This window comes from Lycium barbarum, chromosome 12 (genome assembly GCF_019175385.1).
Source record: "Lycium barbarum isolate Lr01 chromosome 12, ASM1917538v2, whole genome shotgun sequence".
NCBI classification, from domain to species: domain Eukaryota; kingdom Viridiplantae; phylum Streptophyta; class Magnoliopsida; order Solanales; family Solanaceae; genus Lycium; species Lycium barbarum.
In genome coordinates, this window is record NC_083348.1 from 84,509,097 (window position 1) to 84,537,020 (window position 27,924).

The 27,924-nt window shown below is 34.0% G+C and overlaps 1 protein-coding gene and 1 pseudogene across 1 annotated transcript; one reads left to right on the top strand and one right to left on the bottom strand.

Moving 5' to 3' along the window:
* Nucleotides 1-222: 222 nt before the first annotated feature.
* Nucleotides 223-6,272, top strand: LOC132624569 (transcription factor bHLH162-like; annotated as a pseudogene).
* Nucleotides 6,273-21,648: 15,376 nt separating this feature from the next.
* Nucleotides 21,649-23,092, bottom strand: LOC132623028 (transcription factor bHLH162). Its single transcript, XM_060337724.1, has 3 exons — nucleotides 22,797-23,092; nucleotides 22,034-22,360; nucleotides 21,649-21,917 (listed from the first exon to the last, which is right to left on the bottom strand). The coding sequence occupies exons 1-3, from the start codon at nucleotides 22,932-22,934 to the stop codon at nucleotides 21,819-21,821; spliced, it is 564 nt and encodes a 187-aa protein (XP_060193707.1). The 5' UTR covers nucleotides 22,935-23,092; the 3' UTR covers nucleotides 21,649-21,818.
* Between the last annotated feature and the right edge of the window lie 4,832 nt (nucleotides 23,093-27,924).

Sequence of the window (27,924 nt, forward strand, 5' to 3'; positions counted from 1 at the left end):
CTAGAAAACATATTTTATTCAACCAAACATGAAAAAAACGTTTCTTAGACCTTCATAACAAACACGTATAATCATGTTTGTAGCCTAGTCCTTTGCTTTCATTTAATTTATTCCTCAACTTTTGACTCCTCAATGTTTCAAAGCTCCACAAATTGATAGTCTTAGTATAGTAGGACTAAGAGATCTTGTAGTATTTTCCAAGTTAGTTGGAGAGGTATATGGATGGAGCAGCTGGGTCACAACCTTAGCTCCTCATTTTCAAGTAGAGCTGACAGAAAGACAATTGAGAAAAACAGAAGAAATCAAATGAAAGATCTCTACTTGAAGCTCAATTCTCTTGTGCATCATGATCAGAAGAATTCTACGGTTGATCTTTTCCCCTTCTAATTGATTTTATTTTTCTCCACATGTTTGTTAACTCTATTTTATATATGCACATTTTCAGATCTTATCCTCTTCATCTACCTCATCTTCCCATAACCCGATCCCTCTGACTTGGCGTATGTTCAGACATAATATATATACTGAGATCTAGAAGAATTTCTCTCTTTTAGAGGGGGCGTGAGTCATAACAAACAAAAATGTGAAACTGCAGTATAACAGTAGTTATTACTAGTATGAATTATTTTCAAACGGTTGTCAGTTTATTTTACACACATAGGAATATTCTTGTTTCATTATTTACACATTTATGATGATTATGTGGGCTCTCTAGGTATTCTTGTCACTGCCAGATCAACTAGAAGAAGCATCAAACTACATTAAGAAACTGCAGATCGATTTGGAAAGAATGAGAGAGAGGAAAGAGAGCTTAAAAAGAGGTGAAATTCCAAGCTCAAATTTTATGCTGTGAAATAATGGAAGGGGTATCACTGCCACATGTTGAAATCAATCATATGAATTCAGCTCTAGAGGTTGCTCTAATTACTGGTTTGGATAATCAGTTTATGTTCAATGATATTATCCGTATGCTTCATGAAGAAGGCGTACAAGTTATAAATGCTAGTTATACTGTCGTTGGTGACACCATCTTCCATTCCTTACACTCAAAGGTACTAGCATCTATTGGCTCTCTTAATTTGCATCCCTATTTCCTTGTTTTTTTTTCTTTGATTCAACAATGGGTTAGTGTATTCAGCAGAATCCGGTCCTTCGAGCCGTGGCGGATCTAGGATTTTTATTTAGGGTGTTCGAAAAAAATAACTGAATCACTTGAGCTAATCTTTTGTATTTGTTTAGGGAGTTCAAAAGTTAATATATGCACATAAACACAGAAAATTTACTCTAAATATACACTGTAATTATTTGCCTAGGATGTTCACCCGAACATCCTGGGCAATGGCTGCATCTGCCCCTGCCTTCGAGATTCAATATTTTATGTGAGTTGCACCGATGGATAAGTATCTTACTTTCTTTTTGGGTGAATTTTGAAAAGTGTCTCTTTCTCAAACATCCTATATGACAAGTTTAAAATCATAAGATTCAAATGATATTTTAATACACTACACACATCTTTAATTTAGGAACACAATATTCAAAAGTCTCATTTTATTCTTTAAACTTTGTGTTCAGTCAAACTAATTAAGATACTTAAATTTGAACAGAGAGTATATATAAAAACAAGGATTGGTTTTATATAGGGAAAATGGCTGACCCTAAACTATGTCCGAATTTGTTATAACACACCTATACTTTACCCGCCTGTCTATTTTATGAGGGTCATAGTTTAGGGTTTATTTTATTGCAGAAAAATCACTAAGTTTTGCTCAAGTATCACATAAAGTTACGAACTGTTATTTGTAATTAAAAATTATTTCTCTACCTAAGAATCACAATTGAAATAGTTGTAATTAATTTAGTGCAATAAACTGAAAGTTGAGTGATCATTAATGAAATTAATCCTAAAGATAATAAGATATACCATTCAAAACTCACTCTTTTAATTCAAAATTCATAGAATCTAAATACTAATCTACTTAGGTTAATAAGTTTGTGGATTCTAAATTTCTAATATATGATGTAGATATGTTTGGTTGGTACTTGGTAATGTTTAGGTGGGAGAATGTGCAATGTCATCAGGATACGGAGTTGCAAAAATCTTAGAGAGGTTAAAGCAGTTTGTGGGTGCAGCCTTGCAGGTGAATGGTGATAGCTAGCTAGCAACTACTAATGTTATCTATTGACATGTGCTAAAATCTTCACTAGCTACCACGTGTCATGGTTTATTTTCATTTAAGGTGAAAATTAAATTTCCTTTTAATTCATTATTATTATGTTTGAATTTCCGGGAGGTTTTCCCATTTTTTTCACTCTTTAATGTCCTGATTGTTAAATCCAACCATGGACGACTGCGTTTGATAGTTGAAGACTTACAAGATACACGAGTAGAAAGAGGATTAAGAGGAGAAAGAGAGATCACATTTCTTATGTGATCACATTTGATATACATCAATATATACACTCACACTCACACGTGAATGTCACATGGTTGTAACAAACTAACTAACTTGCATTTAATCCACTAACAACCAATTATTACTCCTAACTAACTGATCCTAGTCAGCATTAACTAACTCTATCTAGCTGATATACACCTAGAATTCAACACTAATATACACTTAACTCAATACTCCCCTTCAAGCTGGGGGTGAAAAACATCGAAAACTCTCATCTTGCTTAGAAGGAAATGATGCTGGCTTACTCCAAGCCCTTTTGTTAGCACATCTACTAGCTGAAGCTGAGAACTTACAAATTCAGGTTTGATCAGTCCTTCCTTGAGTTTGTCCCTTACAAAGTGACAATCAATCTCAATATGTTTCGTCCTCTCATGGAATATGGGATTTGAAGCTATTTGCATTGCTTCCTTATTGTCACAACACAACTTGACAGGTGTGTCAACTTGTATCTGCAAATTCTTCAACAATCCTAGTAGCCAAATTATTTCTGCAACTGCAGTTGCCATGCTCCTATATTCTGCTTCTGCAGAACTTCTGCTAACTGTGTGCTGCTTCTTGGATTTCCAAAGCTTCTTGGACTTCAAAAATATCAAAGAATCACCTAGTTGTATAACATAGCCTGTCACAGATCTCCTTGTGTTTGGACAAGCAGCCCAGTCTGCATCACCATAGGCAATCAGCTTGTTAAGAGGACTTCTCTTCAATAAGATTCCTTAACCTGGTGCCTTCTTTAAGTATCTTATTGCTCTTAAAGCTGCTTCCCAATATGATTTCTTGGGTTGTTGCATAAATTGGCTGAGGGCCTGAACTACAAAGCAGATGTCAGGTCTTGTTATAGTCAAGTATATCAGCTTCCCAATTAGCTGTTGATAGCTATGAACATCTGACAGCAAAGGATCATCAGTTTTCTTCCCCACTCCATCATACCCTTCTTTGTTTGCTACTTCATCATACTCTACTGTAGTAAGTCTGCTATTCAACTCCATTGGTGTGGAAGCAGGTTTAGCCCCACTTAAGCCTTCATTGGAGATGAGTTCCAATGTATACTTCCTTTGATTCAATAAAATGCCCTTTTGTGACCTCATCCGTTCGATTCCCAGATAAGTACAAAGCAAGGTTAGTGGCAAAGGGATATACTCAACAGGAGGGATTGGATTATCATGAGAGGGAAACTCAAATATTTTCTGAGAATCGAACTGATGAGTATATCCCTAAGTCCTGTTGAGTATATCCCTTTGCCACTAACCTTGCTTTGTACTTATCTACAGTTCCATCAGTCTTGTACTTGATCTTAAACACCCATTTGAAACCTATGGCTTGTTTGCCAGGAGGCAGATCCGCCACCTCCCAAGTGTGATTGTCCTCAAGGGCTGAAATCTCAGCTTGCATGGCCTCAATCCATTTGCTATGTTGGGATGCCTCTTTGAAGGATGTAGGTTCAGTCTCAACAGATAAGGCAGTAAGATATGCTTGATAGGAAGGGGTCAAGTGTGAGTAACTAATACAACTAGCAATAGGATATTTGCTGGTGTTAGTGGTGGTAGATGTAGTAATGTAGTCATTGAGCCAAGTTGGTGGTTTAATGAGCCTGGTAGGTCTTGAGGGAATAGGAATAGAGGGAGTTTTTGCAGTAGAAGGAGTTGTAACAGTAGGGTCTTCAACAGGAACTGAGATAGGAATAGAGGGAGTTGGTGTAGGTGCATCAGGAGTGGTGTGCATGAAAGTGTCATGTGTAGGTATGGAGTCAACATGAGCTTCAACTGGAAGAGAGTGATCTCTATCATTTCTCAATATGAGAGGTGAAGGTTCATTTTGACTTACAGTGTCAGGTGAATCAAACATGTCTAGTGACTCAGGAGGCATTTGTTGTGCATATGGGAAAGAGTATTCTCTGAAACTAACATCTCTACTGACAAATAAAACATGATCAATGAGATCATATAGTCTGTAACCTTTCTGAGTCTCTGAATATCCCACAAACACAGCTTTTCTAGCTCTTGAGGCAAACTTATCACCCTTGGGCAATTTGCTAGCAAAGCACAGACAACCAAACACCCTTAGATGATCTAAATTAGGTGCTTTGTCATACAATACGTCATATGGTGTCTTACCTTGCAGAGTGTCAGTTGGCAGTCTGTTGATGAGATAGACTGCTATTTTGACACAATCTCCCCAAAAATGAATAGGAACTGAACTTTGAAATTTCAAGGCCCTTGCCATTTCCAATATGTGTCTGTACTTTCTCTCCACAATGCCATTCTGTTGTGGAGTGTAGGCACAACTACTTTGATGCACAATACCATTAGATGCAAAAAGTTCAGTGTAAGAAGCATTAAAGAATTCAGTACTATTGTCTGACCTCAAGATTTTTACAGATATGGCAAACTGATTTTTTATTAAGGCTAAGAAGTCTTTAAGCACCACAATTACTTCACACTTAGAATGTATCAAACAGACCCAAGTATATCTACTGTAATCATCTACTATAGTCACAAAATAGTACTTCTTGTCATATGTGGGCTTCCCATATGGTCCCCATACATCAACATGGACTAGATCAAACACATAAGTAGTTATGCTGCTACTAGAAGGAAATTTCAGCCTACATTGCTTGTCCAATGGATAGATCTCACAAGTTTGTTGTATATCCTTGTTGCTGATGTTAGGAAAAGACTTGATATGTTCCAGTGTCTTAATTGATGCATGCCCTAATCTCAGGTGCCACAGCTTGCCATCAACACTGCTACTACTAGAAACTGCAGAATTTATTATTGGTTGCACCTGTTGTCTTCTTAGGATGTGTAGACCATCTCTTTCTCTACCAATCCCCATCACTTTGCCACTAAAAAGTGCCTAAAATATACAAAAGTATGGATAAAAGGATACTGAGCAGAAAAGTTCTTTAGTCAACTTAGATACTGACAGCAAGTTGAACTTGAAATTTGGCACATGTAAAACATTCTGCAATTCATGTTTCCCAGAGAATGGTGCATCGCCTACTCCTTCTATGTGGCATTTCTTTCATGTTGGCACTTGTACTGCATTATTGTTATGATCTTCTAGCTTTCTAATGGCAGTTAAGATTTCCTCATTAGGTGTGATATGATGTGTTGCTCCACTATCCACTATCCACTCATAATCACAACCTGCTTTAGTCAAAAACGAGGTGACACCCGCCATGTTTGCAACACAGTGTCCTGGTCCTGTCTTCTCCATTCTGCTCACCATATCATTGTATTGTTCCTCAGAAAAATGATTGACAACTCTGTTTCCTGTACCTGATGGTTCTCCAGCTTCTCTGGTGAAATGAGCAGCTGCACTTGCTGGCCTATGATTAGCATTGGATTTGAAATTCCCATTTCCATGTCTGTACTCATCAGTTCTAAATTTGTTCTCATCATTTCCCTTCCTTTTGCTTTTGAAGTCATCTGGATATCCAACTAGTCTATAGCATTTTTCTGTAAGGTGACTTTTGTAACCACAGACTCACATAGAACACTAAATTTCTTAGGATTAAAACCTTAAGTCCTTCCTGCTGGCAGTGTCAATGCTTATCTAGTTTTGTCCAACACACCTAGTGTTCTTTGGCTTTCCTCTTGTGCTGCTATGGCATAGGCTTCATTTACAGTTATTACTAGTTTTCTAGCTAGAATGTTGCTTCTTATTGATCTATAGATCTCATTTAATCCCATTAAGAACTGCAATAACCTTTGTGATTTTAAATGTGTTACATAGGCTGATGATTCCTCACATTCACATCCTGGTGATGGAATCATCACATCCATTTCTGCCCATAGATCTTTTAATTTCGAGTAGTAATTTGTGACAGAGTCATTACCTTGTTTCAATGATGCTATTTCAGTCCAAAGATGATATGATCTAGTTAAGTCAGATCTGTCAAACCTCTCAGCAAAGTCTAACTAGATCTTCTTTGCATTTGATGCATACATTATCCCAGGCAACAACTCACTTGTTACTGTGCTTGCAATCCACGATACTACAATTGCATTGTATTTCTCCCATTGCTCTTCTAATGCTCCTTTGTATCTGCTCTTCATGCAGTTTCCATCAATTAATCCAAGCTTTCCTTTTCCTCTAAGTGCCAGCTTCATTGACCTGCTCCATAGGGCATAATTTTCTGGTCGTACGAGTTTCATTGGTATAAGCACTACACCTGGTGCATCAGATGCTTGTAGGTATGGTGGATGATTATGATCTAAAGTTGTAACTTCATTCACTGAAACTGCAGCTTCGTCAATCGCCATTAATGGTGGAATTTGAAGTTCTGATTTTTTTTTTTATTTCTCTCGGTTTTGATTGTGAATCCACTCTTATTTTCTTTTCTCTACGCAGTGGATCATGTTCCTCAAGATCTCTGCTCTGATACCATGTTAAATCCAGCCATGGATGACGGTGTTTGATAGTTGAAGACTTACAAGATACACGAGTAGAGAGAGGATTAAGAGGAGAAAGAGAGATCACATTTCTTATGTGATCACATTTGATATACATCAATATATACACCCACACTCACACGTGAATGTCACATGGTTGTGACAAACTAACTAACTTGCATTTACTCCACTAACAACCAATCATTACTCCTAACTAACTGATCCTAGTCAACTTTAACTAACTCTATCTAGCTGATATACACCCCGAATTCAACACTAATATACACTGAACTCAATACTGATCACATGATGTGTCATTCCATTTTCCCTTCTTAGGTGATGAAATACATTTACTAGTCTCAATAACTATGTATTTGAAAAATGCAATGTCTAATTAGAGCCCGTTTGGATTGGCTTACAGCTTAAAGCTGTTTGCAGCTTATAAGCTGAAAAAAATAAGTTGGGGTAGTCCAACTTATTTTTTTTGGCTTATAAGCTGTTTTCAGCTTATAAGCTGCTTTAGATAAACTAAGTCAAATGGGTCCAATTATTTTTTTGAGCTTATTTTAAGCATAAAATGACTTTAAGCTGGCCAGCCAAACACTCAAAAAAGCTGAAAACAACTTATAAGCTAACTTATAAGCCAATCCAAACGGGCTCTTAATATTACATTTATAATGGTTTTCTAAAGAGCTTGGAATTAATTTTTGTTATTCCACCCATTATCTTAAAATTTTAGTTAGATGTTCTTAATTTTTGTGGGACTATACTTTCCTGAACTTGTATATGTGCGCCTCACTTGGTGGTTAATTAGTCATATGCTATCGTTTCTTAAAACGAAACATATAATCTGGAATAAGCACCATCCAGGCTAAAATGTTATGGACGTGCGTGCCAAATTTCCGACATATTCATTTGCATATCCAAAAATATATCTAGTTCTCGTTTTACATAAGTTGTTTGATAGCTTGCTCTTGAATTAAATAGAAGGCTTGAGAGTGTAATCTTGAATCCAATGCAGTTAGTCTTGTCCAATGGCTCACTAGTTTGATTTTAATTATTATCTTGAACTTTGATCCAAGAGCTTGATAATTCAATGTCGAATTTTTATTACTATTCGTAATTTATTCTAGAATCGCCATGATACAAATTTCTATTATAATCGCAAACAAATAGTATATACACACGCACACTCGCTCTCGCACATAAGAGGAGGCGATGTTGCACACAAACTCTTTCACACTGATTTGATTAGCTTCCTTGAATCATCTAACCGATCAAAATGAAGTGGTAACAAAATGGTATCTAATTGATCGAAATGTGTCACTTAAACATTTTGAAGTCTTTGATAGGTTATTATTTTTACTTGACATACCACATTTTGAAAACATGACATGATCTTATTAGTCATGTTTTGACACGTCATGACATGTAATGGGTAGAAAGGCATGAGCTTGGATATTGGATGAAATAGCTTCCAATGAACGTTGAACTAATAAAGTACACAGTTAGATGTTTTGATCCAAACAAAATTTGACTCTTAATTAGTTCTATATATTGACTAAATAGTAATTCGTAATTTGGACCAATATTTCCTGAATTTAAAAGTTAATCGAAATCTTGTATATCTCATTAATTTTTTTCTTACTATCATTTTTGTCGGCGAATGAGATATCATTCATTCAATTCAGGCTGACAGTTGGGATAAAAAGTGTCTGGCCAGGCTCTTTTAAAAGATGAAAATCTGTATGGTATAATCAGTTATTGACAAGTACTTTTGTGGTCCTAAAATGGGCATTGTGGCTAGTAAGATATTCCTTTTGATAACGCTTCCCTTCCACACATTCCTTTTTTGTGCATCTTTGCCTTTCCTAAGTGAAGTGTAATCCAAACTCTTTTGCAGAATGGTATTTAGCGCCGTGCCATTATTGGCTTTATATAGATATACAATATAATGTTCCTTACGTATTTTGGTTACTTTATATGGTGTGAAGAAGGAAAAAGAAAGAACTTTTTACAATTGATTTTATCATCACCATCCCAACTAAAACCAGCGTATAGTTTGTATATAAAAAAAACAAAAGTTGTTATTTACTGAAAGTTAACTATTTTTAACCAATTATTCTATAATTTCTTTTTAAATATACGTTTAGCCATGAAAACCAAATATTTTTCACTTTATTTGGAATTTTGAAGTTGGAGTTGGAACTGGAGTTGGAGATGAAGTTGTATTTGGTAATAGTTTTTGCAAAAAATATTTGGTTGTTTGAATGTAGTGAAAGTGAAAAAAGTGAAAACAAGGTCTTTAGTGTTTTTCAAATTTCAAATACAACTTCATGGCCAAACAATGATTTTCAAATAAAGTGAAATAGTTTTTCGGAAAAAGGTGAAAAATTCTCATGGCCAAACGGGTCCTAAATAAATTGTAATATCTTCACACTTCATGTCAAAAGAGGCTCTATATGTATTTGGAGATATTGTAGGAGGATTTATGTACCTAAATGGGCAAAAAGAAACTGTAAGAGAGGGCCGGGTTTTGATTCAGTTGTACAAGATGGTCATACGAGAAATATTTATGTACTTGCTAGTATTTTATAAATTGACTAATATTGGCAGCATTTTTTCTCTGAAAGGCTAAATTAAACTTGGTAGTTTCCTGACTTTCTCTACTATATAAAGACCTGCTATAAACTAGATGTTAAAGTAACACGGTGAAATACTGAAATAGAATTATACTTTTGGTTAGTTCACGAGATAAGAGGCTATACACTGGCAGCTCACTCAACATATGCTATACACCTTTATGCAGAGAACACATAAAACCAGAAAAGGGAAAATAGGGAAAGCAATGGAATGAGAATGTATACTTCATTCTTTCTGTCTGCCCTTGTAACTAAGCCCTATCCACTTTTTTCCCCAATAAATGCTAACAAGTGAAGCAATTCTTAAGGAAATAAAAATACTCAAAGGAATAATATAAGCAGAAGTGAAAGACTCAACAATGGTTATATAGAAGAAATTTATCAAACTAGAGAGAGAAGGTGGGAGACTTTACTTAATAACTCAAAACTCTTGAATCTCACTACAATTAAAATATGTCACAGAGCACCTCTATTTATAATACTAGAAAACCAAAATATACTTGGAATAGAAAAACCTATTCCAATATGAATTTGATAAATAAATCCTAACAAGACATGAATTAAATAAACTACATTCTAAACACTTTAGGTTTCCTACTCTTGGTTTATTTCCTACAAATTTATTAGATAAAATGATAATTTTGCTTTTATTATATGGTCAATACCGATCTACTCTAGTAGATCATATGAATGTAGAAAAAATGGGCGGAATCGAAGAAATTAATTCACGCGACGGCGACCTATATGGAAGGACACTGCAAACTTTAATTTGTTGGGCTCAAGAGGAGTATGGCCCAACAATTTAATATGGATCCAACCCATACCGCCAGTGTAGTTGGGCTTTATCGCTGCACATTGTGGTCGGGTCTTTGTTATGGCAAACCAAATATAAGGAGTTTTTGGTATTAAGCTAAGATCTCAAGGCATATCAGAGATTTGAAGTTTATGGATTTTGGGGACATCTTGCTTGCAACCGGAGCTACAACTCATTAATGCCGGTTCGCAGTTTATTAAATGTACATTTTTAGTAGATTTTTCAGTACATATATAAAGTTTGAGCTAAAGTTATTGGAGTTCGCGGAACTAGAATTTTTACTAAGAGGTGTCAAAATATAAAAAAATAAATATATGACGAAATTAAGGGGTTCGATACATAGTATATATACATAAAAAAAAATTCTTTTTACATATTTATATAGTGTAATTTTTGAGCGAAAGGGTGTCGGTTGACATCCCTTGGATGCATGTGGCTCCGCCACTTCTGCTCAACCCGTACCATATAATATACATCCGCCTCTGGCTGGCCCTGGAGCTATTAAAAATGGTATCCTTGCGAAAACGATGAAATAACAACGAGGACATACTGGATGCCAAACATTATTTCTTCTATTCACGTGTTTGATCATACATACTTCAATCTGTGTCAAAATTTATTTTCTTATACAGAAAGCAAATCCCAATCATAAATCAAGGCCTAAAAAAAACTGCAGGAAAAAATTAAAACAGTAGGTACGTCCATACGTATTCATCAAATGGAAAAAAGAAAGAATACAGCAAGTACTACCAAAAATATCATCACTGAGTCAAGTGATGACTTCAAATATCTATGTATTTTTTCACGTGATGTATATTGCCCTACTCACTGCGGGTCAGAGACGTACTACTTGTTTGTTTTCCCCATTCCTTAAAAAGGGATTTTTTATCAAAATAAGTCATTATTTCAGTCAATTCACTAAAATAATGCATTCTTTTAAAAATTTGCAGAAGTAGAATAAACGTATTTGCAGAAGTGGCTCCGCCACTTCTGCTCAACCCGTACCATATAATATGCATCCGCCTCTGGCTGGCCCTGGAGCTATTAAAAATGGTATCCTTGCGAAAACGATGAAAGAACGACGAGGACATACTGGATGCCAAACATTATTTCTTCTATTCACGTGTTTGATCATACATACTTCAATCTGTCAAAATTTATTTTCTTATACAGAAAGCAAATCCCAATCATAAATCAAGGCCTAAAAAAAACTGCAGGAAAAAATTAAAACAGTAGGTACGTCCATACGTATAGGGGTGTTCATGGTTCGGTTTGGGTCGGTTATTGATTAAAACCATAACCAAACCAATTTAGTCGGTTTTTAAATGTCTAAAACCATAACCAAACCAAATAAAATAATAACCACCGGTTTGGTTATTGTCGGTTTGGTTGGATTTTTCGATTTATGACTAGCAGCCATGAGACTTATTAGTAAACATTAAAAAGTTGAAAAAAACATGTCTTTTTTTTTGTTCAAACGATATATTTTATTTATAGTTTAAGGTGAAACATACATCATAGAAACATTTTCACTATTAGTGATAGTGTCGTACTCAAGCTACCCAAAGTTGTTAAACTATTACATATAAAGCTAAAAACTAACTAAGTAGTGGCTGCACCATTTTTGTCATCTTAATATACATACCTGGAAATAAAGTAGAGCATAGGAGCTTTTAGTTGTTGTTACAAACATACATATTAATTAAACATAAAGACTACCTAAAATTAAAATGAAAATATATGAAATAAAAAAAAACTTTGTGTAATGATCCCAAACTTTGGGGCAGCACTTGCATTTTGCCCTCAATTCTCCCATTTTATTAAAAAAACTTTCTGTAATGATTCCAAACTTCAGATGTTTTTCTATCATTATCTCCAAGGCTAGGGTCTCGACTACAAGGAGTTTCTTTTCTGCTTTTTAGGAGGATTATCCACGGAAGAAGTATTAGGACATTACCATGTCCTTGAGTTGCAGCAAATGTTGATGTTACCGAAGTATCTTCTATAGGAACCAACAAAACTACAATCTCTGTCTTTTTCATATGAAAAATATTAGAAGTTTAGGACCCATTCAGACAAGAAAAAAAGAAAGGTATAAATTCGAAAAAAGAAGACGAAACAACCTAAAATCAAATGGCTGACAAAGAAAGGCTAAAAATTTAAGTTAAAGACATTAGACTTTAACGTGAGCTTCTATTAGTAGATTTACACTTAACACTTAAAGAGTTAAAAGACTTAAAGACATGGGCTTGAACATATTCTTAAAAACACGGGTCTTAAACAATCATGTGAAATAAGTAGACCAGAAATCAAATTAATGATTAAAAGGTATAAAATATTTATAATTATTTATGAAAAACTAATATTATACATATAAATAATTATATAATTTATCGGTTTGGTTCGGTTATTTTTTAATATAATCATAACCAAACCAAATATTATCGGTTTTTAAAATTAGGTTTTTAAAATTAGGTTTTTAAAATTTAAATTTGATTTTGATTTTAACCAAAGTCAAGGGATGACTTCAAATATCTATGTATTTTTTCACGTGATGTATATTGCCCTACTCACTGCGGGTCAGAGACGTACTACTTGTTTGTTTTCCCCATTCCTTAAAAAGGGATTTTTTATCAAAATAAGTCATTATTTCAGTCAATTCACTAAAATAATGCATTCTTTTGAAAATTTGTAGAAGTAGAATAAACGTATTTCGCAGTAATGTATTAGGCATTATTTTATTCAAAAAATTTAACGGGCAAAAAAGTCAATGGTTAACGGTGTTAAAGGGTAATTCGTTACTGTGAGTAACGTTTTATGGTTAATACGTTACTGTGAGTAACGTTTTATGATTAATTAATTTGGTTTCAATGTTCCACTGATTTGAGTTCTTTATTTTATCGTAGCTGATTTGAGTGCTTTATTTTATAGAGTATATATGATTCACTAAGGTCTCTTAGTCTACAGCTTGATGGACACCATTCTTAGCTATTGTTGTGCTTCATACAAATTTAGTTCCAGCGAAGTGAATGAGAGACCAAATTTAGCTATTGTCATGCTTTTGAAAAATGTAGTATTTTTCGTTAAGCAGTAGATATGAAAGATGATTTCTTCTTAATTTTCATATATGAAAAGACTGTGATATATAAGTATTAATTACTAGTAGTTATTATTGTAAACTTTAAGACGTATCTTTAATTTCTTTTGGGTCTTAACCATCTTGCACTTTAAAATGTATAAGAACATGCTGAAAGGGAGAATTAATCAACTTCTGCTCGTATAGTTTCTCGGTGTTGTTTTGAACATAAAAAAACCGCTACTTTATTTAGCTAATCAGTATTTTTTTTGTAAGACTGATCAATACTTTTTTTATCCTAATCAGTACCTTTTTTTAAGGGTAATCAATATTGTCGGTAACGTTTTATAGGTACATCAATCAGAAGGGTTCGCAATTTGCAGAATTCTTTGCAGGATTTGACTGCTCGTGCCTGGATTTTGTGTAAACGTTATTATCAGTTACGTTTTAGCCCGAAGTTGTAACTCTGAGTTACGACTTTATAATCAATCAATGTCAGCTTTTGTATTCTTTAGAGTCGTTGCTCACAGTAACGTATTAATCATAAAACGTTACTCACATTAACACATTAACCATAAAACGTTACTCACAGTAACGAATTATCCTTTAACACCATTAACCATTAATTTTTTTACCCGTTAAATTTTTTGAATAAAATAATGCCTAATACGTTACTGCGGAATACGTTTATTCTACTTCTGTAAATTTTTAAAATAATATATTATTTTGATGAATTGGTTGAAATAATGACTTATTTTGGTCAAAATTCCCTTAAAAAGTATCATTACAAGCGATATTTTAACGCAGTCCACTATGGGTGCTTGACTTGAAAAGAGTATGGACAACTTTGTGGTCACCATGTGTATATTGTGGAAGCTTTAATTTTCTTTACGCGACTGACACCCTCATTGATGTCCAAACTTTAATTTGTACAGCGTCCTTGTGTGAAAGCAATGAAAAAGGAAATACTAGTCTGACTAAACTTGCGCACATCTTGATAAATTTTACAGGGTATCTGCTATATTTGTACTAGCAGAAGTATTGGGTGATTGTGTCCACCAACTTGAATTAAGGGAAATAATTCACCTAATGTTTTTGCCTCTACTTAATTATATCAGAACCTAAGATCCTCATGGTTGTTATTGTCATACCCTTGAGTGCCAGCATATAATAAATATACACTAAATGTATAACTAGTATAATATTCACATACTGATTATGCAAAATTATACAATAATTATACACCATCTTCTGACTTAAATTTGTGGACTTCGATTGACTGCAGTATAGTGAGTACCAATGAAAACATGTCCTTTAAATTCTTATCTCCGCACTCAATTTTGATGTGTATATCTCATTGTTGTGGCCGACCACTTAATCTCGTTGATCATGAGGATTGGTCTCAGTCAGTACTACTGAAGTTGGGTTAATAAGTTGTTTTGAAAACATTAAACTGGTTCACATTATTAAACTTGTCCACATTATATTTAATTTAGTTCATGAACAAGTAAATTAATGTATTAGGGGATACATGAATTGGTGGAAAATTCTAAATTAGTCTTATGAGTTGTTATTCATATATCTTGTGAGTTCTTATTCATGTATTTGGAATATATGAGGTGTGAACTTATTAATAATGATATATACATGTATGCTAGGCTAGATACATGGATAAATTCACTTATAAATAGTCATGTAATCTAGTCATTTGGATCAAGTCAAATTGAAATAGAAAATCATCTTTCCTCCATTTCTCTTCTAATGAGTTTTGAGTGTAGTTTGTGTTGTCTTGCTCTCCCAAATTTCCAACAAGTTGATCATTCATAAGACAATCGTAATTATCCCCCTTACGTTAATAAGAAGAGTGATTTCTGTTTGTAAAAAGAAAACAAACTTCTTTTCTAAAAGAGTTGACAATATTGTTGTCATCTGCGTCAAAGGATTTTCATTTTGTTACGTCTTGCATATCATGCTTTGTAGGGACGTTCTTACATGCAGATTTGATTTCAACAGTAAGTGAATTTCCTTCAGTTCGTCAATTTTTTAAAATACGTGGAACGTAGACAAAATTAAATATATAGGTAGGTTGATGTTTTTCTAGTCTATCCATTTCTCTCTCGTTTGTTCCTGTCCTTTGTAAATCAGCTACTCTTTTCATTAGAAAAATAAGACGGACTCTATTGATAGGTCAAATAATTGTTTTCTTTTACTATTATATTTTTTAACTCCAAAAGTGTTGATCCACGGAACTAAATTTTATTTTATTTTCTAACATGTTTACAAGAAATTTCAAAAAACAATTGACGCATGAAATCATACCAGAATTGTAAGATATGTTGATCGTTGTACTCATTGGTGCGGCGCTAGGATGGTGTGGGATAGACAGGTTCTTGGTTTGATTAGGCTTCCATAATACATGCAAATGGGTGAAATTAAATCTATTACAGTGTTGGTAAATTTAGAAAATTTAATGGTACTACTTTTTTTGCCGAAGCAAATTCAAGATGTCTATTAAAATAGTCAAAATATAATTTCATCTTTAAAAAGGATACACACACTCCTTTAGTTTCATTATATGTGATCCATTTTAACGGAGCACAAAAAAAAAATGATAAAACTTTTGAAATTTATGATACAAAACAAGTCAAAGATCTATAACATCTCCTTACATATAAAATGGGAAAAGGATCAGATGTACTCTTCAACTATTATTTATAGTTTAGATTTGCCATCCGTTAAAGTTTTGGTTCATATTTACCCCTTCCGTTAAAAAACTTGTTACATTTGTCCTTATCACTAGCGGATTGCTTACTAAGAGTTCTTATTTATCCAGACACCATGTATTTATATAATTTTTATTTTATTTTATACCATACCAATTGAATTTGCCATATAATTTTCTTTTTTATATATAAAAAAATACAATACCTAATCTTCTTCTTTATCAAACCACCACTTCCCCTTCTTCTTCTCCGCCACTGACACCGCCGTCCGCCACACTCCACCACCGTTGGTTAATTTACTAAAAATTAACCCATTACTTCTCCATTTTTTTTTACCCAAACCCAATCTAGATTTATCAAGGAATCTTCCTTTTCTCATCTTCATTTTCACCGAAATACACACATATATAACACATACAAATATACACACCACTGCTACATCAAAGAAAAATAGAGGCGACACCACAACATCAAAATTCTCAACTGTTTTCATCGCTCCTCCACTCATCGTCCCACCATGGAAACCTGTCAATTAGCTCCACCCAAAATAACCATTGAAATTTATAGAACACCTCAAACTTTCGAACCACCACCCATCTTCATCGGACCATTTGAAACACCAAACAGCCACTGTCGCTCACCCAAAACACCACCAAAGCTCAGCCATTAAAACCAGCTTCAACCAACACCCAAACACCCACAGTTTGTTTTAGTAAATTAACCAGCGGCGGTGGAAGGTGGTGGACGACGGTGACAGTGGTGGAGAGGAAGAAGGGGAAGTGGTGATTTGATGGAGAAAAAGATTAGGTATTGTATGTTTTTATTAAAAAAAAAAATGAAAATTACATGGCAAAATTCAATTTGTATAATGTAAAATAAAAAGAAAAATTATATATACACATGGCGTCTATGTGGATAAATAAGGACACCTAGCTAGCAATCTGTCAGTGATACGAGCAAATGTAACAAATTTATTAACGGAAGGGGTAAATATAAACCAAAACTCTAACTGAGGGCAAATCTAAACTATAAACAATAGTTGGAGGATAAACTTAACCCTTTTCCCTATGAAAATTCAAAATTACATCTTTCAAAACGTAAAAAAATATTATTTTGGGACAAATTAGAAAGAAAGGTACAATAGAGACAAATGGAGAATATATACATAACAAAATTGATTTTTTTTTTTTTTTTTTTTTTTTTTTTTTTTTGACAAAGGAGTGATTGCCTCTCATTGAATTACGAGAGAAACTCATGGAGGAGAGAGAAAAGTGGTGTTGATGGAGAGGAGGAAAATGGTATTTTTGCAAGATTTGAATTATTTTTGGATTAAACTGTAATTAATAAAATTTAGGAGTGAGAGAAACACATTATGAACTTTTACTAACAGATCGACACGTGTCTGTGCTACTATTAACTTTTGAAGTGGTCCTAATGTAAAGCTCAAGATCTTACAACAAAGGGTGGAAGAAGGACAAAGACCAACAAGCTGCCATCTCAAGTTTCGTACTTCGTTTCTCTTTACTTGCTACACGCTAACGTGCTCTTATCCCAAATTTATGTATGCGTCACAATCATCTAAAGTTCTTTCCTCCCTTTTCCATCCCCAGGAAATTATATTCCATGTTCTTGGGAAAGTTTCGGCTTGGAATAACTTAATTTAGTCGTTAATTTTATTATTTAAAATGAAATCAAGTACGTAGCAGCATTGGTAAAACTTCTAATTTTGACCATAAAATCAACTATATACAATTATAATTTGAGGATAAACAATATTAAATTCTAAAATTTCTATATTATCATATCGCCTAAAAGATACGTAATAACAATCTTATAATTAACCTAATATATAAGATAGACATACCCATAATAATAATATGTAAAAATATAGTGAAGTGTCATTTTCTTCCTACTGTCCATGTATAAAATTAAATCTAAAACTTTAGTTAGGTGCAAAAAATTATGTTACACCTCAGAAATTATCGCGTCATTTGCGTTGTAAGTAAACTAACGTAAGCCCGAAGAGGTCACGGAACCCTTATAAGGTTCAGGAATACTTTTATTAAGCGATAAGCAAGTGTTTAAAGTAGGGCTGGGCATAAATACCGAAAACCGAAAAACCGAACCGAACCGAACCGAAATTTCAACAAACCGAACTAGTTTGGTTCGGTGTTTAGTGTCCATCGTCAAAAAACCGAAACCGAAATAGCCGAACCGAAGTTTGATAAAACAGAACCGAAAAATCGAACGCGCACCGAAATTTAATACATTACCCAAAAAAATTTAAATAGTCCAGACCCATTAAGTTTAAAGCAAAAAAAACTCAATTGTAATAAGTCCTCTTTTGCATTTGTATCCCTAATTTTCCACTTCAATTGAAAAAAATCAAATATCATTAACAAAGAAAGATAACTAGGATGTCTCTTTAGGATTAATGTATGTCCTTTATGTGTTTTCTTAATTATTCTTACGATATGTATACAACACCTAGTAATCCTATGTCATGATTATAGTTTTCTATTCTTGTGTATCCTGTTTGTTTGATTTTGATTTCAATTTATCAGTTTTATGTTTTATTGCTTTTGAGAATATGAATTAGTGTCAATGGAATCGCTTCTAATATTATATTAAAAAAACCGAATTGAAAAAACCGAAACCGAACCGAAACGAACTTTAAAAAACCGAAACCGAATCGAACTAGTTTGGTTCGGTGTTTGGTGTCCACCTTAAAAAAAACCGAACCTGAAATAGCTAAACCGAAGTTTGATAAAACTGAACCGAAAAACCGAACGCCCACCCCTAGTTTAAAGGTTTCAGGATCAAGCGAATCGAAGAAATTAAGTTTGTTGAAAATTTGGGAAAACTTGGCAGAATTCCGACAGGAAATTTTGGTCCAATTTGAGAGAGGCATATCTCTTATAATATGAGGAGTTACGGAATCCATAACCTATGTAAATTGAAGTTCGGTGTGTCTTCTTTCCAATGCAACTAACATATCGCAATTCTAAGAAGTACATGATAAATTAAGTACGACCCGTACAAAAATGTACGTCCTGTACATTGTGGACGTACCTTACCTGAAATTTCCAGAAAGTTGAATTTTTTTTTTGGCCTCCAAGTACGGATAAACATTAACCCGTACTTTGAAGTATGGGATGAACAGTAACCCGTACTTTGTCCGAAATTTCTAGAAATTGGAAGTCAGTGGAATTTTTTTTCCTAAGCCTATAAATAGATGTTTCCACGACTTGGGCCTTATTTTCTCCCCAAAATAAATCCCTAATGTCTCTCTAAGCTTCCCTTAACATCCTTAAACACTCCAAATCATTCCAAATCAAAATCAAGAGAAGATCAACCTTGAAAACTTAAGTAATTTATGGAAGTTAGATGTTCTTGTTTTCACTTGGAATTGTGGGGATTAAGAGCCCGTTTGGATTGGCTTATAAGTTGCTCAAAACAGCTTATAAGCTGTTTTCAGCTTTTTTGAGTGTTTGGCTGGCCAACTTAAAGCCATTTTGTGCTTAAAATAAGCCCAAAAAAAATAATTAGCTGCTTTTTTTTTAAGCCCATCCAAACAGGCTCTAAGTATTGGAGCAAGTTGTGTGAGTTGAAATTCTTCAAATACAAGGTATATTCTTCATCTTGTCTCTTATGTTAAGTTGATTTGAAGGTTTAGCAAGTCTTAAAAGTGGAAAGAGTTATGGGGAAAAGTCATAAAGTGTTGTGTTGTAGTTGTTGGCTATGAATTGAATTTGAAAATAAGTTTTTGAGGGATTTGAGTCTAGTTTGAATGTAATTTCTTGGGTATGATATTATTGATGTTATTTGATAATTATGAAACTTGACTGAAGAAAGAAAAGGTGAAGAGAAGTCCAAACATGAGTTGGGAACTATGTTGAGTTTAAAGACTGTTTTAAGCATCTTGTGGCTGTATTGTTAAGTTAATTTCCATGAATATGAGTAGTATCTAATGTTGTTGATGTGTTGATGAGATTATACTCCTTGGTTGGAAAGAAAGGAACTGTATATTGATATACTTTGGGATGTTTGGAGTGTATTCTTTAGATGGACAGTGAAAGGAGTATTGAAGGACTTTTGTAAGCTTCTTGTTGTTATCGTGGGATTGTTGTACATGTTGAGGTGACCGGAGAGAAAGGGGAAATACTGCACGATTTATTTTAGAATCAAGTTATTGTGGATATAAGTGATATACTAGCACCATCTAAGCTTGCATATGCATTCCTTATTATAGGATTGGCGTGCTAGTTGCAATTAGCTCGATTGTTGGATTGCTTGGAAGACAAGGCATGTTAAGACTGTCCCTTTATTTCCTACGGCATGATCTTTTTGATACAAACCCATTCACATGATATCCATAATGTCCTTCTTTTTAGAAATGCTAGAAGCTTATGATTCTTATGGTATTGTTGATAAAAGTTCTCTATGATGATGATAATGATGATGATTCCATTTCTAAAGATACCAAAGCTTATAGTTCTTGATGTTCTCATAATATTATGGAGCTTATTCCATGATTATTGGTTTTATTCATTGATGTTGATCTCCTCTTATGCTTTTGTTGTTTCAAGGTGAGATATGTTCATGATGATAGTTCCATAATGATAATCGGAGGTTTACCGACCTTACATCACTCCGATAGAGTTATAGCTTTTATTTGGGCTCTCATGCATGCTTTATATATATATGTTTGTATTTTCTCACACCGCGCTGCGCTATAGTCGGTCAGACAGGCACGTAGATGTGCACACCACTGCAATGAGCATGTTATGATGTTACCCTGGAAGCGGGATGCCCCGGTCGCAGGATGATATGATATATGGATCGAGCTGCACGTTATATGTATGGAAAATGTTTTTTTTTAAAGCTAAGCATGCACGACATCCGCCTCAAGAGGCAATCAGATGTACAGGTTATCTCTCTTATCTCATGCCACTTTCCATATCTTTGTTATGTTGTTATTCATGCCTTACATACTCAGTACATTATTCGTACTAACGTCCTTCTGTTTGTGGACGTTGCGTTCATGCCCGCAGGTAGGCAGGGAGGCAGATCGGATCCTTAGGTGTTTCATCAGCGACTTCTCAGGAGCGCTCCATTTGCTTCGGAGCTACAATCTAGTGCTACTATTCTTTTGTGTACATACCTGGGCACGACGGGGTCCTGTCCCATCTTTATGATGTTATGGACTCCTTATAGAGGCTCGTAGATATATGTGTATAGTAGATGCTCCATAACCTTACCGGTTTATACTTTTGTATATCATTTTTGGCAAGCCTTGCTGACTTGTATATGTGTGTGTGTGTGTGTGTATAGTTGGTGATGATCATATAGATGAGCTATTATTTTGTGGATTCATGCCTTTATAGCTTATATTATTCACAAGTTATCTTTCATGGTCCACCTAGAACGATAATGAGAAGCATGTTAAGAGGTACTCGGTAGGTTAGCTCCGGGTGCCCGTCATGGCCCTCTAGTTGGGTCATAACAAATTAAGTATGCAAAACTAGAGCGAACATACAAGCTACTCAATCACCATCTTATATATATTATGAGATGATAAACATTCCCTTTTCCTTAACTAAAAGACATTCGGAAAATTACAAATAATTAACTACATCTTGATAGGAAATGAATTATAATGCCTAAAGAAAGTAAGTGAAAAGAAACAAGCAAACTCAATGAGAAAGACATATTAGCAATTGCTAGCAAGAGAGCTAGCACCACCCACAAACTTCTTTAACCTTTCAGAGATTCTTGCAGCTCCATATTCAGGTGTGCACTCTCCCTGCATCTACAATGGAGCAAACAAACACTATCTATCACATCACCAACATTAAAAGCCATAACCCCTCAATAGAAATTTATATAAAGTGAAGAAATATAAAAAAAATGGCCATAGTATACTACCTTTGAATGTATGGAATGAAAAATGGTGTCATTAGTGACAGTATAACTAGCATTTATGACTTGTACACCTTCTTCATGAAGCATACGTATTATATCATTGAACATCAACTGATTATCCAAATTAGTAATTAGAGCAACCTTTAGAGTTGAATCCACACTTTGGATTTCAATATGTGGCAACGGCAACCGTTCCGTTCTTGACCTTGAACTTGCATTTACACCTGCTGTTAAGCTTTCTTTTCTCTGTCTCGTTCTCTCCAAATTTATCTGCAGTTTCTTTATGTAGTCGGCTGCTTCTTCCAGTTGATCTGGCAGTGACAAAACTACCTGCAAAGCCCAGATAATTACATCATTTTTTGGGGGGGGTTGGAGGGGAGGGGGAAAACTTGTGACAGCTTACAATGAAGCAATTTCATAATTTGTTTTGTAACAAACATGCGAACACCAATGAAGATTTTATCTTTTACTCCATCCATCCCAATTTAGGTGTCAATATTTGATTGGGCATGGAGTTCAGAAAATATAAATGAATTTTGAAACTTGTGGTCTTGCTATACAATACAAAAATCTGAGTATATATGATTCTACTGGATCTGACTATATGATACAAATCGGGCGGATTTAATTTGGGAAGGGCCGGAGACTGAATGATGACATGCATGAAATAGAAGAGAGAAATATTATTGTTGGAGATAAGTAAACCAAAAGGATAAAAAAAATTATTGGAGAAAATTAAGTAAACTAAAAGGATAAAGAAAAGAACCTTAGAATGCTGATGATGGGGGACAAGAGAATTGAGCTTCAAGTAGAGATCTTTCATTTGATTTCTTCTGTTTTTCTCAATTGTCTTTCTATCAACTTTACATGATGAGGAACTAGGGTTGTTACACTGTTGCTCCATCAATATACCTCTTCAACTAAATTGGAAATAAAGACCTCACTACTGATTACTATATCAGAAGATGTATAAATCGAGTAAGATTAAATTAAATGGAAGGGAAAAGGCAATGACTGCAGAAAAAGTTTGTGTTTTCATGAGAGAATATTTAGGCCTTTACTTTTTATGGGTCCAGTAAGATTAAATTAAATGGAGAATGACATATATATACATAAGAATATGATATATTTATGAAATATGATAATACTTTTTAGTTTACAGAACATAACAATAGATTTCTTACAAAAAATTTCGCTCAATAATTTACGTATGAAAATGGTATGAAATATGTATTTCTTGCTCAAGACTTAGAAAATTTCACTCAATATTTTGTGTATGAAAACTGTATGAAATATGTATATCTCTTAGGGTTTAGAATTTCGCTCACATTTGTCATGTATGAAATGTGTATGACTCAAGGCTTAGAATTCGGGTCATGATTTTTTATATAAAACTGTCTAAAAGTGATTATGAAATATGTATATAATTGTATACATGTTGTATAAAGCTCATGTTCGGTTTTAGGAAATTTAATACAACTACAACGATATTATATTCAACTTTCATACAATATTCATACAAATTTAATACAACTAAAACAACATATGTAACTTAAAAAATAAATTTAGGAAATTTCGAGTAGTTTGAATGTTTTTGCGATGTTTGGAGTCGTTTTCGGTCTTTGAGATCTGCATTTCCTATATATGATTTGGTATATTATTGCTAACTTTGAAGAATGACTTCATTCTCTTAGTATTTTTTCTAGATCTACATTTTTCCAGATTTGTGTTTTTTCAAATCGTGTTTGTTTAGATCTGTCACTGGAGCGTGTCTTGAACTCACCAAAGAAGAAGTCGGAGAAGGGGAGAAGGGCGGGGCGGTGGTTCAGAATCATGGAACTTCATGAACTTCTCCTATAATTAATAAGATCAAACCCCATTAATTGTAGAAAGAAAAGTCAAAGTTTTCAAAGCACAAATGGTTGAAAATATTTATTTGGTTATTGAGAGAGAGGACTTTTCAGACATGCTACACAACAAGCTAGTAAGATTTCTCTTCAGTATGTTCTCGGAGGAAACAGAGAATAGGGAGAAGAGAAAAGAAGGGTGGGGTGGCTTAGTTTTGGATGAAGCAAAGAATGAGAAAAAGGAAGGAAAGGGTGACTTTTAATTTTTTCAAATCTGATATGTTTGGTAATTAAGTTGTTATATTTTGTAAATAAGAAAAAATATTCTTATGTTTAGTAATATAGAGTTTTAACAAGTATTATTAAGTCATTTTCCCTAAATTAAATGGAAGGGAAAAGGCAATGACTGCAGAAAAAGTTTGTGTTTTCATGAGAGAATATTTAGGCCTTTACTTTTTATGGGTCCAATAAGAGACTATTTTTGACTCTTGATCTGCAGTAACGAGGAAACAAGACTGCTCCAGGAAATAGGCCCAGCTGTTAAATATGTTCTATGATTCGTCTTCGTTTTACAAATATTTTAAGTTTACTAAAACATGACGAAAATTTGATATGTCCGGCAATCTTGATATCAATAATTATCTAAGAAAAGGCAATATTCTATATATAGAAAGAAATCTCGATAGAAAATATTTTGATTGGAAAATTATTCATTTTTCTCTTAGACAAAAAGAAGATATTGAGGCCTGAGTTAAAATCGATACCAACAGTAATTCAAATACTAAAATTGGTATTAATAATTATCAAATAATTGAGAAAATAGATAAAAAAAAAAGGCCTTTTTTATCTTACAACTCATCAAAATTCAGAAAACACTCAAAAAAATTCGAAAAAAGTCTTTTTTGATTGGATGGGAATGAATGAAAAATACCTTAGCTAGTGTGAAAGCAATTTATATTATAGGGTATTATAAAGCTACTAAGTCAGCTGAAAAAGAATTAAATTACAGCTATATATTTTCTTACAACAATTCCCTTTGTTTCTTTCGTACTTTCCCTGTATGAGGGAGGTCTCAGAATTTCCTCTTAAATTCTTGCTGCTTCAATTACATAAAATTAATTTCGATTAAATATGTGTTTGTGTATCCTTATCACACAGACACAACTAAAATTAAACTCGGAAAAAGGAAAACACTTTGAATTAACAAACTACGACCATCACTTGTTGTGGGGTTCTATACTATAGCATTACATTTGGTGAGTAAGACAACAACTATTGCATATTCTTCAAGGAAGGCACGAAAAAGAAAAAAAAAACACGTTGATTTATCCTTGGCCATGTTCGTAGTTGTTGTGTTGATATTTCTTCTTTCTTCTAACATCTCGTGGAAAAAGCATTTAAGTTAGTATATATATAGTTATATACTGACAACGAAAGATTTTTATATTTCTACTTGGTAAACAAATAAAAAAATGTGTTTGTCTTTACATACTTGGTCGAAGCGGTGCACGGTGCACATGCAGCTCTGGGTGGGGCACTTGGGTAGTCTCTGTCGGAAATACATTAGGGATATCACTTTAAGAAGAACAAATAAAATATAATGCAATAACAATAAAGATAAGACGGAGTTGAAATTGAAAAACTCGGCTTAAGGCGCGCTGTCTTCATAGTAAATTTCCACTACAAGAAAATACAGAAATGACAACAACTCTTTGACAACAAAAATAATATTGTTGACAAAATTCAATATTTGATAACAACTTAGTTTTATTGTTAGCATATATGATGAAACTTTTAAAAATGAACTTTTTTTGTTGTCAAACAATTTAATTTTGTTGTCATAGTATTAACTATTGTCGCAAAAAGTACTTTTGGCAACAACAAAAAAGCTATTGCACGTCGTTGCAATAACAGCCCATGGGAAAAGTTTATGCGACAACAAAAAAAGTGTCGTTGCTAAAAGTACTTTTTGTAACCATAATCAATACTATGACAACAACAAAAAAATTGTTGGCAAATGTCTTCTTTCTTGTAGTGTTCCGTCGCTACCTCGGTGCAAATAGCAAAGTGACGTTCTACTCCGAAGATACAATGAACCACTCGGGAATCTTCTAATGTGCATTCAAATAAAAATTTCGGAGAACCCCTTTAATCTGTAGACTACTTTTCTAGGAACTCAGAATAAGGAGAAAAAACATACTTTTGAAGAGTGAAATTATAGAGAGCCTAAAGATCTAGATCTGCCATCAAGAAAAAATTAAAAAAAAAATTATGCAATGGGATTGTATTTATAGAAAGTGAAACACACCTCTTCATGAATAGATGTACCTCTTAAGATTGGATGACACATTTTTATAATAAATAGGTGTATCCTTTAAAGAATGGGTAACACATTTTCATAATAAATTGTGTCTTGCGAAAAGGTATTTTTAAATTTTTAAACACTCCCAAAACTATTCCAACAGTCTATTTCTGATTTATATCATATTGTCATCCTTTACCAAGTAGTAATGGGTAATAAGATATTATACCTAACCCTTTACCTTGATTTCAATCTCAACAAAAAAATGAAAACATAATTCTTTACTCGTTTTACAGCACCGCCTTTTAGTCTTTTATTTTGGTTTTCCTCGTGAGCATCTCTTGTCAAAATTAAGAATTTGAATCTTGAAAAGATGAAAATTATCGCATAATTAAATTAGGATAGGGGGAGTATTATATATAACTATAGAAGCTATTGTTTGATTTACTTTGACGTTATAGCCAGGGTCTCGGCGATTATTTTGGGTGTGTCACATTTCCTTGAGTGATGATGTTTGAATTCTTTATGTGCTCCTTTAACTTTATCTGTTTAACAATCTTATTAGTTACTACTATTTCGGACATTTCTTGATTGAGTAGTCGCAGAATTTTAGATCCTGTTCACATTATTTTACCCCACAAGTGTCTTAAACTTTTTGAGATCCATTGCGTAGTGGTTGATGATATCAGCAGATTGCAAGTGTCTTACATGCATTTCGTAAGATCCATTGCGTAATCATGGTGAGATCACCAATTCATATAATTATAGTCTATTATATACTTATATAGAATTCGTGTTGAGGAGAAGGACGGTAAAATGGGGTCCGTGAATAAGAAGAAAAAGGAAGACCTTCGTGTTGGGAAGAAACAAGCAATAACCAAATTGCACGACGAGGTAACAGCGGAAGAAATACCCAAGTCGAAACTTTCCACACTATTTGAACCAAGAGAAGACAAAAACACTAGCACAAATGGAAATCCAGGCAGCAGCTATACCAACAATAAATAGCAAAGCAAGCAAAAATAAATCGAATGGAAGAGACACCAAATTTACGTGATAAAACCCCTTCAATGTGAAGAGGAAACATCCACGGGACCTCCGGCCCACAAAAGCTCCACTATAATCAACAAAAGTTACAACAATGTTCTCCAAATGGCTACAATAACAAAGTCAAGCACGGAGCAACAATACATAAAAGATAGCACCAAAACTAGCGAAGAAAAGAGAGAAATCACTCCAAAAAATGAGCTACTGTTCGTACTCGAAAACTGGAGCTACTGACCACAAAATCCAATCTCCACCGTTGAAATCGAAGAACCAGCTGTTGAGAACCCCCAGTTCAAATTTTAGCACGATCCAACAGTTAACGAATCGGAAAACGCAATTTAAAGCGGACTGCTGTAGCAGAAAATTTCTGGACGAAAATCTGTTTTCTCTCTCACGTTTTTCTCTCTATATGGATGCTATGGATTCACTCTTGTGTTATTAAAATAAGACCTAAATTGATCCTATATATAGAGGAAATTTTAGGCAAAATTGGTCTGGTCCAAATTGGATTGGGTTTTATTAATCCAATTCCACATAGGAAGGAAAAACCCAAAAACTTAATTGGGTTGGGTTTTATTAATCCAATTCCACATAGGAAGGGAAAACCCAAAAACCTAACAATTCTCCCCCTCCCGACTATGTGGAGGAAACCGCCATCCCGGCGATCAAGCAACACTCTATATCTAGACTTGCAGCCA

Excerpts from the sequence above, each read along its gene's own strand:
- LOC132623028 (XM_060337724.1), bottom strand. The coding sequence starts at position 22,934 with ATGGAGCAACAGTGTAACAACCCTAGTTCCTCATCATGTAAAGTTGAT. Across the intron at positions 22,361-22,796 it reads CCCATCATCAGCATTCTAAG|GTAGTTTTGTCACTGCCAGA; the intron begins GTTCTTTTCTTT and ends TGGGCTTTGCAG. Across the intron at positions 21,918-22,033 it reads TTCATTCCATACATTCAAAG|ATGCAGGGAGAGTGCACACC; the intron begins GTAGTATACTAT and ends GCTCCATTGTAG.